This window comes from Salarias fasciatus, chromosome 3 (assembly GCF_902148845.1).
Source record: "Salarias fasciatus chromosome 3, fSalaFa1.1, whole genome shotgun sequence".
NCBI lineage: Eukaryota > Metazoa > Chordata > Actinopteri > Blenniiformes > Blenniidae > Salarias > Salarias fasciatus.
In genome coordinates this window covers 10,061,489-10,075,676 of record NC_043747.1, presented here as the reverse complement: position 1 = coordinate 10,075,676, position 14,188 = coordinate 10,061,489, and the positions used below count along the sequence as shown (strand labels likewise).

General features: G+C 41.5%; 1 protein-coding gene across 6 annotated transcripts in view; it reads right to left on the bottom strand.

Moving 5' to 3' along the window:
- Positions 1–9,709: 9,709 nt before the first annotated feature.
- Positions 9,710–14,188, bottom strand: part of pcdh7b (protocadherin 7b) — a 114,407-nt gene continuing 109,928 nt past the window's right edge. For 3 of the 6 annotated variants that reach the window (XM_030084966.1, XM_030084975.1, XM_030084984.1), the window contains exon 3: positions 9,710–13,798. In XM_030084966.1, the coding sequence (XP_029940826.1) occupies positions 13,326–13,798 (473 nt within the window). In that variant the 3' untranslated portion in view covers positions 9,710–13,325. The remainder of the gene's footprint in view (positions 13,799–14,188) is intronic. The other 3 variants (XM_030084992.1, XM_030084996.1, XM_030085002.1) reach the window with 2 other exon arrangements.

Below are 14,188 nucleotides of genomic sequence, written 5' to 3'. Positions count from 1 at the left end.
CACGGGCGCAGATCAGATCTTAATTTCTGGAGGTTTGGGGAAGATTCTGACATCTCTGGCTTTAGGTTATTGATTTTACTGCTCACCTCTGGCTCCCATCAGCTTTATGACTATATCTGTGAGGATCATTACGACGGCGTGCATCGCAGACTCTCTCGCTGAGGTTAATTCTTTGGTTTTTCTTGAACGCCCAACCACGATTTTATTAGTTACGCTCAGTCTGGCAGTAGATATAGAGGTTAAAAGAAATGTTGGAGGTATTTTGCTAATACAGCTTCAAATAATGCATACAACTCCTGAAAATCTAAAATGGTGAAAAAAGAGGGTTAGAAAATGTTAATCATACCTTCATTTTATATCGAAATGAAGCAAAAATACTGCTAAACAGAGTACAAAATGGAGGAAACATAAATATTCTATTAACAGAAATGCTGTGATTGTGATGAAGACTCTTTTAAATGATAAAATATGCATCAGAATAAGGTTGAAGGTTGCATATGAAGAGTCGTCATGCCCTCCAAGGTGAAAGCTTCCACCCAGCAAACGCGGGTAAAACGCTCTTTGTGGTCTTTTATGAATATCTTTGTTTATGAGTAAACCTTGCATGAAGCATTCAAGGTAAAAGGGTTTGATTTATTGATGATGCTTCATTTTGTCAATCTGGTATGCATTGATTCTTATTTCCTCACCCTTTTTCGAAAATACTTTGCCTCCATCTTACTTTCCGCTGCAAAAAACAGAACTTTTCTGGAACGTTCCTTCGGCCGTAGATGTTTAAAGTGCGTTTTTCTTCACAGGGATGAGAGTTTTCTTTGGGGTTTACTCGCATGTCTCATGAGGCTGTTGTCGCTCTTCACGTTTGCAACTCAATGTTTTCCTTCGGAGCATGCCTGGCTGTCGTTTTCCCAAATATCATGTAATCTCCTAATGCTTAAGGCTTTTTGATAAAACCGCCTGGAGCTGGGAATGTGAAGCGGCACCATGCCATGTCAAAGGCGAGAGCGACGGCGCTCCTGCGAGTTTACAGTGGAGCGTTTCAACCGCCGCGTTCAACGTCCCGAAAAGTGCAAAATCGGTTGCTTTTTGTCGAGTTTTTTTCTTTTTCACAAACTTTCAGAAGTAAGCAAAATTTCCAAGAGAGACCTGGGCTGGAATAAATAAATGTATTCATCATTTGTCAAAGCTCACTTTTTCTTTTTCTTTTTTTTTTTTTTTCTTCTTTAGAACAGAAAGTCTGGATGCAAGGCGTCAGGGGGCGTTGGGTGTTGGATAGTCAATCAAGTAGTCACCTTTTTCTCAATCCCTTTCCCCCACAGTCTCCTGCCATCTATTTGTCATTTCTCTGCCTCCTCCAGCTCCGTCTCTCCCTTTCTTCTCACCCGCTCACTTTCTCTTATGTAAGTAGTCCTCATTAATCACAGCCCGGCTCCAACTACTAAGACCTGTATGGATTTTTGTCAAATTGCTTCTGCCACATAAATCTAGCACATATAAATTTGTGTGCATTCGACTCACAACTGATGTGTGATTAATGGACATGAGTACATTTGCCTGTTCTTTTTTTTTTTTTTTTTTTTTTTTCACTTTTTGGCCTCACAACAAGTCGCGCTCCATACTTCATCTCTGCCGGGACGTCACGTGAGCGGCTCTCTCTCTCTCTGCGGTCGCGGGTCAGAGCGGGAAATCCATCATGTGACAGCAGGGGTCACGGGGAGTCTTGTGGATAATAACTGGAGACCTCCGCGCGGCGGAAAGGTATCACTCATCGCTCCTCGCTGTCAGTCCAGCTGCCGCTGCTCTGCGTGTCCCAGTTTACAGGGAAAGAGGTTACAAAAAAAAAAAAAGAAGAGAAAACTGCGTCGATTTTTGTTTACTGGCAAAGTTTTAGGGACGAAATTAATTGCTAAGTCAGGGGTGTTCAACACGAGGTCGAAACCGTCCCACAAGAGGCTCCATTCTGGACAAAAACTGCAAAGGAACATTATTTTTTTAAACAACAAGACCTGAATTGACACCCCTTAGACAAATGAACTTGTCACGTTTGAGTGAGGAAACCACTTTCTTCTTTTTTTTTTTTTCTTTTTTTTTTTGATTCGACTGAACAACACGGCATTTTGCTTCATTCTTCATACTTTTAATGAACTCTCGTCTCGGGTGTCAGGTTTAATAATCCTCCAGCTAAATTTTTGTAATTGCCTCGGCATAATGATGTAACAACATTTAATAATTGCCGTGGTTGATGTGAGAGAAGGAATGCGGCGAGATCTGTTTTGACAGGGAAAAAATAAAACGGTATAATCATAAGCATTTTCATTTTATCTCAGTTTTATTTCAGTGCCTTAGAAAAGAGTGTCTGAGAATCAGATTTAAGTTGCACGTGAATGTCATTTGTGAGATGTGTGTGACGCATTCATGTCTCGTGAAAGCCTGACGTTTGTCCTTAGTCAACCTCGAGTAATAAGGCCATCTTTCAACTTCCTGTTGGCTCAGCTGGCTGTTTTCAGCACTAATTAAAAAGTGCGTTAGATGGTAGATTTCCTCGCAGAAACGGATTCAAGTATAAAAATAGCTTGAAAAAAAAAAGTAAAGAGGATGATGATGATGATGATAATGATCTTACAGCTGCTTCCATCCAGCTCAATAGGTTATGATCTGCATGTTTCGCTTGGCACAGTTTTACAGAAACCTCTGGAGATTTCTGGGTCAGTGGGATTCAAACCCTGACTTTCCGCTCACAAGCTTGTTGTTCTAACCTCTGAGGCGCCAACTGCCAAACAAAAAAAAAAAGGCAAGAATCAAGTACTTTTTCTTTATTTTTCCTGCATGATGCATGACAGAATCCGGACAGCTTCCGTCCATCTTTCAGACCGTTTTAGATTCTGCTTTTCTTATATATTATAGTGATTTTTGGCTACTTTCTTTCTCACTTTCTTCCTTTTTCTAGTTCTTTTATTTATTTTAGGCATCCTCAACCATGTTTAAGGTCATGTTTGCCACTTTAATCATTGAGATAACAGTTCTTTTGAATAAAATGGAGCCGCAAATATAAACATCTTGTTGGTTAGGATGTACCAGAGAAGCTATATAAACCAAAAAATTTTGTGTCAAACGTCATGTTTCATAAACAGGAGTGTGAAAAGTGAGCAAAATTTCAAAGCATCTGGAAGTATTTGGCTCACATTCTTAATATCATGCCCAAAACGATGCATTATTCATATTTAATAAGTGTCGGTGGCACATTGTCTGTTTGCTTGTAGCTAAAACAAGATTCCACCAAACTTCATATTACAGCGGTGCAAATCATCGGGCAGAAATCCGTCCGGACGGACACGGACTTCTCGAGAAAAATATCGACTTCCAGCAGGTGAAGTGTGATCGCAGGGTACAGCGGCTCACTGCACACGTGTCCATCTCAGCGGCGAGAGCAATGGAATTAACTGTAATAACAACACACTCGGGGGGCCGGATCGCCGGAAAAATAAACGCTGATAGAATTTATGTGATCACAATTAAATCAAAGTTATTGCGGGAGTTTCCTCGTGAACTTGTTTATTTGTTCCATCCACAACACATAAAAAAAGTTAGCCCTCAATCCCTCAGCGCATCCATAAAATAAATATGAAATAGAAATCAATTTAACAAAGCCCTAACTGCTATTCCTCGGGTGCCATTTCCCGGCGGTTGCGCTAGAAAAATAAAATTTAAAGACAATAAAAAAGTCATAAATTGTGGATATCAAATAGCTCCCTCAAAGGTTTATGGTTGAATTCCCCTCGCTAATGCGATTTTAAGTCGTTATTTTGCACCAGTGAGCACAAATGGGATCGGAATTTATATTTAAAGTGGCATACCTCGTGTTTGATGTTGGAGAAATGATCAATGATTTTGTTAATTAGCTTTACATATTTGAGCTGGGGGGGAAATGGTGTATTTTGCGATTCTCTCCATCTGTCTCCTGCCCCGCGGTGCACCGAGGACCTTCTCCCCCTCCCGTGCAGGTTTATCTGTCTGACGGAGGCGCGCCGGCGCCGCGGCTCCTTCCAGGGAAACAGTGGGAGGTCAGTGCGAGGTTTGACCTTTCAGGTGCCGTTTGTCCGATTTTCAGACACGTATGTTTATGGATGGGCTGCAGGAGCCGTGTCAGATGTAATTACAGGTGATAAGTTCCACGTTGTGTTTCTGTGAAATAGCTTGTTGCCCTGCTCTGCTTTGTTTATCAACCACAAAAACACTCGATCACGCAGGATTTGCCCTGATGAGGCAGGATGGATTCAACAGAGAGGGTGTTTTCAGTCAGAGAATGATCAACAATGATGACGTAATATGTAAAATAAATATGAACAGAATCACTATAATCTTTCTGAAACAGCAGAGTGTGAGCTCCTGTGAGCCGCACCAGGAAGTAAAAGCATGTTGATATGCAGATAAGCAAGAAAGTATTACTATATCATTGAGAACTATCTATTTACGACACATGAAAAAGCTGACATCTGAATAAAAGAGCTGCAATTTCAACAATATCATGCCTCGGTTCACTATGTGCTTTATATCTTACACGTCACAGGGGGATTAAAAAAAAATAAACTAGTTCCTGTTATGATCAGAATAACCTGTCAATTTCAAGGAATTATCTTTAATGTGGACACATTTCTATAACTTTGTCGAAACTGCTTGTAGTATTACAACATAAAGACGAGCTTGAGCTAGATAAACATGAAAATTGCCATGTTTATTCAGATTACAATGGAACATACGAGAAAGAAAATAAACATCAGGAAGGTAATGTCGAAAAAGCTAATTGGAAAAAAAACAGAAGATGCAAATGCCAAAAAAGTTGAGACGGTTAAGGAGGGATAACAGCTTAAGCGGCAAAAACAGAAGCAACACCAAATACTGCAAAAAATAAAAAAAAAATCCAGAGAAATCTTCATATTATGAGATAACAATGTTTTGTAGTTCCAGATATTAATTTTGAGGTGGAAGTGAGAAAACCTGCAAAAACTCTGCTCAAAGCCAAATTCAAATTTCTTATTAGTGGTAGCTTTATTCAATTCAATTGAATTTATTTCATTTCTATTACGCCAAACACAACACAGTCATTTTAGGGCACTTTTACAGAGAAAAACCCAACGATTCCAAATGAGCAAGCAGAGGAGAAGGTGGAAAGAAGGAAACCTGCTTCTTTTTGTTTTTCTTTCAGGCTGATTAGTGTTTGCAACCTTCCACATAAGACGTATTGACCCTCAACTCACTCTGTCTTGAAGGCTGGACATATTTTAGCGTTGCTTGAGATGCTAAATCCAAGTACAAAACTCTGCAAATCACTATTTACTCGTAAAGCCTAAATGTTGCACTCCTTAATTGCTTAAGGGAACTCGAGGCGTTTAACATTTTGATGGAGCCTGATTTCTCCGATCCCGGTGCCGGTTTAGAGGAATTTCAGTGAAATCAAACCGAAACAGAAGAGATGAAAAGTGACAGCGACATAAATAGGATTTTTCAAAAGTGAGAAGGGAGACGGGCGCCCAATCCCCAGTGGAAATTACATCCCTGACAATTAATACTAGCAGCAAAAGTTTTTGTTAAAAAAAAATAAAAAATCCAAATCATGTCAAAAATGATACACATCCCATAAGAATTAAGCGTTTTGTCACATTTTCCACTGTTGTGTTCCGGTATGGACTGGTGTTAATACAGCCAGTATTTTCCATTATTTATCATTTATTTTTCCCTTTTTTTTGCCTCTCAACCTTATTTATAGTATGCAGAGTGTTCTGTCACTGTTTTATTCATAAAAAGAATCTCACAACAGTTCATTGGTATGCATTGCCTAAACATTAATTACATTCAGATTCATTCTAATTTGTCTTAATTTCCCTCTCTCTCAACAGAAAAATTAATACTACCCGCTGATTATTCCATGCCTGGCAATTCAAAATGCTTGAGAGGGAACAAGAACATTTGCATATCAACATGAGTCGATGCCAGTATTTCTTAGAAGTGGCATCTTTTTTGAAGACAAACATGCAGTGGGAAAAAAAAAATTCTTGAATTCGTACAAAAACCAGCTGTAAATTTTTGTTATTTTTTTCAGCAGTGCGTCGTATTCGCGCCACACGTCCTCTGATCTCCCCGTGACAGCGGAGAGGAAAACTTCCTCCTATTGATTGAACTTTGGAGATGTAATTTAACAGCGCGCTGTATTTTTCTATTAAGATGCCATTAGTGGTTTGAGGGTGTAGAGGAGGCTGCAGTGTGCTGGTAATCAGAGCGCTGGGACTGGATTAGAATGGCTCTCTAATTACCTCCACTGTAATCGCCTCATATATCAACCGTAGATGCACGGGCGAGATTGGAAAGCCATCCGGAAGCGTGGACGAGCGGGATAGGCAGGTACGCACACCTGCTAACGTTTGCAGGAAAGACACGCTGGAACGCATATATTGTTTAGAATAGGATATTGATAAAATATCAGCTGATCCAGGCCTCTTTCTCAGCTACACGGCGATTGTAAGTATCATTCGTCTCAGTGTTTGTTACCCTATCCTCAGATTTCATTCAGATCAACCTTGTTTCCAGCCTCAGCCGTCAGCTCGCGAAAAGCTCTTATGAATCCGGCGTTTGCCTCCTGCAAAGAGGCCGTCTTTCAAACATGACGACACCGCTCAAGGCTGAAAATCTCTAACGCTTTCCACAAGGTGAACGAGGCTGCGGAGACCGCTGAGATTAAAATGGAGTCAATATTGGACTTAGACTCAACATGTGGGCAGAAACATGACTGAATGAATGCTAATGGAACGCTGTTTGGTACTGTTTGCTGCGAGAATTAAAGAAAAATACCACACAATGGCCATTTTTCCACCACGCTGGTTCCGGTGCTGGTTTGGAGTCGGAGCCTCAGCTGGAGGCGGGGTTATTGAGATCGCTGGAAACTCACCGCCGCCATCTTGAAGCCTACAGTCGAGCGTTTTCATTTATTTTCTTTAATACACAATGTTTGCAAAATGAAAGCAGCAGTGGTCTGAGGCTGAGACCCAGAGCTTCCTGGCACTGTGGTCGGCGACCAATGTCCAGAAAAATTTGGAGGGAGCCTCTCGGACAGAGCGAGTGTTGGAGGAAGGACAGCGGGAGATGGCTGCAGCCGGATACCAGCCTCCAACAGATCCTCAACGAAGTTAACAAGTTACACAAGACAACAGAGAGTTGTTGTGTAAATGGCTATGTATATAGGAGAGAAAAAAACTCTCTTTAAAATGAACAAATCATATTTTCAATGATTTATTAATAAGACCAGGCACCAAACCCGGGCATCCTGCGTGGGAGGCGAGGAAATCTACCAGTGACTCAAAATAGCTTCATATGTGCTCAGAATCCCGACAAGGCTTTTAGCGTTATATATAATGGATGCGGTGACGCGCTGACGCGGCTCTCACTTGGCTCCTTCTCAATGGGAAAGCAACAGCTTCCTCTGGAGTGCCAGATTGGAACCAACTAGGCAGTGGCTCCAGCACCAGCACCGAACTGGGCTCTGTTTGGTGGAAATGTGTCTTTGGAAAGGTGTTGAGCCAACATGAGAAAGAATGAAGAGCATTACTCAACTTCAGTCATGATTCTGAGACTGTAATGAGCGAGAATTGCGAATGCGTCAGGCTTACTTTTTCGTTTTTGCAGTTTTGTCTGTTGAAGCTCACAGTTTATCGTTTGATGTCGGGAGTGTCACGGTGCTCTTGATTGGTTTGCAAACCGTTGGCTGGAAACATTGTGTTCCGTCAGGGCTGCAGCCTCTCCGGTCCAGGGTTCTGTGATCAATAGCTTCAGGGTCTGGGCCTCTGCCGTCTCTGGGTCTGGTTCCCTGTTGAAGTTTTGGGTGGGATGAGCGCCAGTGGCAGCTGTGTGTCTTGAACTCCGGAGTCCTCAGTTAATCTTATTTAAGTAAATGGCACTTTTTTTTATTGGACTGATCCAGGAAAAGAGTTGAAGCAGCCAAACCCACAAAGAATCTTTACAGTGTTGTGGGAAACATAGCAGTCTTTCAAGAGGTATTCCTTTGAGTGGTGTTTTATTGATAATTTTGCAGAGTGCAAACTTTATTCTCTGTTCAATTCAAGTGAAATGTGCAGAATATTCTCACCATTTCGTGGTCATCAGTCACAAGTTCAGTGTATATTGAAAAATAGTAATCACCTACACTAACTAATTGGTATTGGTAATGACTGTATTGATCTAACCTTGGACAAGTTGTGTATATATATATATACACACATATATATTTGCCCTCCCAGGGACATATTTGATTTATTTTTATGTAAGATACCGATGCTGAAAGATGCTGAAACCACACCAGAACTTCAGCATAGCTTCATAAATAAACTGAAAGCTTCTCTTTAATGGCTGATTGCTTAGTAGAGCTGTGAAATAGCAACCAGGGTGTGGTTGAGTTTTCAGTGACCTGCTAAGGAAGCCACAGCGGCGACCCCTTAAGGAACTGGAATCTGAGATCTCCACTTTAACATCGAGGCTGACACTGCTCCACAATAAATCTAAAACCACAGGTGTCAAACACGTCATCGTTCGTTGGCCACACACACAGCCGAATATCTGTTTGAGTTGGCCTAAAGACTAAAGACTAAAGCCTCGACATGAAGCCAATTTTAATGATACTTTCTGGTACAAAATACAGCGAAATTCCCTAAAAACCCTCTCATGTCGCTTTTGCAAATGCATGTTTATGCAATCTCATGCTAACAGCATGGCTTCGAGAAAATGCTTCTCATGTTTGATTCCCATGATCTAAACTATCACTGCCTACTTGTTTTGAGAGAAGATGACAGGAGAAAAGTTTTTTTTTTTCTTTTAAATCTGCAGCCACACTGGTAACTGTCTCAAAAATCCCGCCCACTTGTCCGAACATGTTTTGGATATCAGCGCAAATAAGTCGAAGGCATGCAGCGCTTACCTTGCTAATGAGCACTTTTACCAAAGGAACGATGCAGTTAAAGTTTAAGTGCAGCAGGCTGCATTGCCATTACTGCTGGAGCTTTTAAGAAAGGGAATAATTAAGAGTTGTTTACAATAATGCAATAATGGGAAAATTATAGGTTAATGGTGCTGCTCCTTCAGCAATTAAAGAACCATAAATGGTTTTTTTTTTCTCTTTAACTAAAAGCAGAAACTCACATGAACAGTCAAATCAAATGAACCGAAACGACAGATGTTTGTTTTACCATGTTATATTTTAATTTCTGCAGAGACAAAAATGACAAGCAATTTATTTACACAAACCTGTACAAAAGCAAATTAAATTATGTAAAATATCTCATAAATAGAAGTGGACTTGCGCTCAATACACTTTGCCATGTTCAGCTAAGCTGCGTGCATAGTGACTCATATTAAACGATGATAATTTTTGTTCCTCAATTTCTATATCAACATCCAAGTCGCAGGACAAATAGTAATGGTTAATATTAAAAATCTCATTACACACTGTGAATGCTATTACGAATAGAGGAGAGCGGAGACGGAGCGCAGACCTCAGGCGGCAACAAGGTACAGACGTTTTGATGACGGGCGCTGCTGACCACGCCTCTAGTCTTTTCGTCAAAAGCTAAATAAGCCCCAATTTAATACTGCCATCACCCACAAGTCTGACACTGTTCAGAAAATATCAAGTGCAGACGACAATCAGCACAGTTTTCTTTCATTTCTCATATTTTTTTTTTTTTTTTAAATTTCCTTCCACAAACAATTGATTCTATCTGATCTGGAAATACAAAGCATCACCTCACAGCATCAGAGCAAAACCCCGCACCGTGCTTATTAGTAGGACAGGGTTTCACCGTCTGCTGATATGCATACACTGTGAATCCTTGTGTACGGGCGTTGTGTTGCGCCGTGCGTCCTGAGGTGTGTGTTCCGCCAGCTCCTCTCCCTTGCAGCTTTTCGCCCCCACCCCACCCCCCTTTTTCCCTCCAACTTCCACTCCTCCCTAGTAAACCGTCACATTAGCATTTTTATCTCTAGGCTTCCTCAACTCCGAGCAGTCAAATGTCTCCAAGCAGTTGTGTTTTGCTTTTTTTTTTTTTTTTTTTTCAACCCGTCCTCTGTCTTCCTAAGCTTCTATATTCAGTCCTAGAGCTTGTTTCATGCACAAAGAAGGTTACTTGACCTCGGATGTCACACATGTACATGAGTGGAACACGACAAAAAAATCCATTATATCATTATTATTTCTACCAACAAGCAGCTTTTTGAATGTACCTGTACTCATTCAGTAATGCACTAAGCTAGGAATGGATATTTCAACAAGATAATTGAACTCAATGAACAACAGCCATTTGAGTTTTTAGACCTACAGGCTCACTGACATTTGACTGGTCATCCTCCAAAAAAAAAAAAAAAAAGCCTTTTGACATCAAGGGATTTCGTCTAAGATATGCAAATGTATATCAGTCTGTTTCTTAAATACCACCCATTTCAACGTAATTGTTTATGCACCATTCCTAACCAACAATTAATCATACCGATTGGTATAAAAAGGCACAATTGCATATTTGCATTCACTCTAGAATTTTTTTCAAACTTTTTTTTGTCTTTTTTTTTTTCAGAAGCACTCTAAATATACAAAGTGGCACCAGATAAAGGAAAAAAGTAAAACACATAGTACATTGTTATGATCATTTCCACAGTTTTTCACTGTTGTGTACCAAATCGATATGACATAAAAAAAAAAAAAAAAGAAAATACAAGATAAGGTTTCCTAATTGTATGATTTGAAGATGATATGGTTAAAAAGAAAAATAACAAGAAAAACTTAGGTTTGTGATGAGAAATAAAATGATGACATGTAGTCAAATCAACTGCATGAGCTTAAAATATGTTTTATATAACGAATGTCTTTTTCGGTAAAACAAAAGCAAGCAACAAGATGGATTTCCATGTTTACAGGGATAACTTTTTTTTTTTTGTACATTTTGTTTTACAGTTTTTTTTCTTCTTCCTTCTCAGTAAGTGAAGTTAAGTTCCCATTAAACGTGCAGTAGAAAGTAAATATTTATGTATACAGTTGATAAGTATAGGAGCACTTTCCTTCAAACAACGAGTAGTACTTACAGACTATAGATTGCCGGAGTGCGGAAAAAAAGCAGCTCCGGTCCAACCAAAGGGGTTTTGCTAACATACAAAAAGTTCCATTGCATCTGATATTCTTTTGATTTATTACAGTCATGAGAGTTTGCGCCTTTGTTGCTGCAAAAAAACAAACAAACAAACAAAAAGAGAAAAAGAAAAAGAAAAGAAACACTGTTGACAGGGAGGCACAACGTCTCAACATTGTTATGTGTCTCTGTGTGTGAGTGGTCGTAAAGCGTCGGCTCCGAGGATGGAACGGATGTTTTGTTGAGACATCACATTCTTATCATTCAGACTCAATCCTTCATGAAAATAAAAACTTCTTCATGTCATGTGCACTTAAAGCACGGTTCTCCCCGAAAGCTATTTGTTGTGTGGTTGTCGGGTGTGTCGGGCTTTGTGGGAGGAGGGGTGCTTCATTGAGCTCACGAAGCTTTGGTTTCACATTGACGCCAGTAATCAGAAAACAAACGAACAAAACAAAACGACAAGCTTGCCGGTACTTCCTCATTACAGTGTTGCTTTTTGATTTTACTCCATTGAGCTGATCCTTACATTCATGCTCAAAGACGCCATCAAAGCAACATCTACTAGTGCTTTGAGAGCTGTTGGACAGCCACGTTAGTGGGAGGGGGTTGGGAGGGGGTAATGTCATGTTTGAAAGCTTGAGAAGAAGTGAAAAAGAAGTTGATGCTTGTTGGTCACGTGTACTTTATGATATTTATTGCTCAGTCCTATCACACAACCCAAACCAACAGAAATGAAAGGAAGGAACAGTTGAAAAGCTGTCCTTGCAGCTTGTTTTAGGACCAGCTCGGCCATGTTTACGCCCTCATAAGCCTATTATTGGTGTACATCTACAGTGGCCTACACAACCACGCAATATTCTGCATTATCTGGCCCATACACACATACGATTTCAACTGCGCCTGATAATTTTAATCTCATGCCTCACACTGTGCTTACCCAGGATTTTAAGTCAGCAAAGCAGCGCCACTGGCCTCAGTTAAATGAATCTGCTTTTCTGCTTCGGCATTTGGATGCGAGTCTGCATGTGTGCTCAGGAAGGGTCGAAGTATTACAACGTGGTATAAACAGCAGCATCCCCACTAAGGTGATCCAGACGTTCGTAAGACCGTGGCCAATGCAGTCGCGGGTGATGACTCAAAGAAGTGTTGCATTTAAACGGGAGGATTTTGGTCTCAATCTCGCCAAACAAAGACAAAGAACGAGAGACTGAGGAAAGGGTGTGAGACAAAAGGGTATGAGAGCAGTTAGCACTGTTGCTATGGTCCCATGTTTATGTACAATGAGTGACACCTGTGAAGCGTGTGCGCACTGGTAGATCTGAATCAGTCTTCATTAGTCCATCGTGGTCTACCGGTGAGGTTGAAATCTAACCAGGAGTGTTGTTGCAGCAAATCCCGTAGGCTCCTATTTCTGTCCGTGTCCGTAGCGAGGAGAGGATCGAGTATTTAAAGCTTAGTCTTTCTCGTCCCGATAAGACGTGACTACGGACAAAATTTGGTCTGCAACATTAATCACAAACAGTAAGGATCCTTGGTCAGTATGACACCACACTGCTTTGTCCGTTGTGTTACTCCAGCCAGAGAACGTCTTGGTCAGACTAACCGGCTGTTCTGAAAATAAAAAAAAAAAGGCATATCCAGACGCACTTTAAAGTCAAAATAGTCTACATGTACAGCTTTGTTTCTAGAAAAAACGCAAAAAAACCCAAATGGTCTCTTTTGTACATTGTCATCTTCGGGGGATCAGGGGTCTTCAATGGGAACACGGGTATGCATGCACGGTCTGTATATGTAAAATGAGCTGATAACTGTACAGATTGACTGTCAGGCAGCAGAGTGTGTCCCAAGAGCCCGACTCGCCAGTAGAACAGCCTCACTGAATGTCCAGTCAGTGCCCTCAAATAGTTCTTCCTCCTCCTCCTTCGTTTCTTCCAGGTCATGGCCGGAATTAGCACTTCAGAAATGGGTATTCGGTTTATATATCCACTTAGATTTTATATAAAGGAGCTGTTGTGAAAGTCTTTGGAGAAATTTTAGTCCTGCCTTGCACGGAGCAAGGGTGGCTAAAAGCTTCAGAAGCTGTAACGGTGGTGGGTAAGCGTCTATGCTTCGTGTTTTGTTTGAAATGCCACGCTTAATGGCACATCGGACGTGTCTGACCAGCCCATCTCACAGGTACACCTCCCGTCGTGTTAGAGTACCACAAGTTGTGGGCTTGTACTCCCCAGTGGGCGCAAGAGGGATCTCCTCGGTCGGGTGGCCCAGCGCCTCCTCCCCGCCTCCCGGCGAGCCGTAGGAGGACGAGCCGAAGGCCTCGTAGGAGGAGGAGGAGGAGGCCATCTTCTTGTTGAGCAGGTTGCGATTGCGGTCGCCCATCATGTGAGCAGCGGTGGGGTCTCCGTTGGCCATGGCGGCCATGGCGAGGGTCTCTTGGCTGCCGGGCTGCTCGGCGCTGCTGCTGCCGCTGCCGTTGCCGCTCATGAAAGTGGAAAGCTTTGGTTGTTGGGGGTTGGTGGTGGACTTGGAAGGCCGTCGCTCGGGCGACGTGCGCACAGGCATCCAGCAGGAGTCCGAGTGGCCGTACTCGTCGCATTCCCGAGTGCACTTGCCAGTCATGGCTACGTCAGGCAAGGGCCGGGAGTCTGGAGGGAGCAGAACAGAGAAAAAAACAAGAGTAAATGATACTGTTTAGTCCACCAAATTGGAATATTGACTGATAAACTAGCAATGACAATGACAAACTTTCCTGCCGCTAAGTGTTTGTTTTGGTATGTATCTCATGATTTGACTGTTATGAGTTCCTTCATCAGATGCGTGAATCTGTATTTCCTTCCTAATGAGGGCATCATCACATCTGAATGTTAATGGAGAAGGAGGAAAACAATAAAAACGGGTCACGATGGTTTTTCCCAGGCACCTATTTCCACAGCTAATTTAGGATGTGACTTTTATCACCAGTGAATACAATAAAGCTTTCACGGATAAAATAGCATTTGATTACATGCAGAGCCCAAACCACATGACAGAAACTG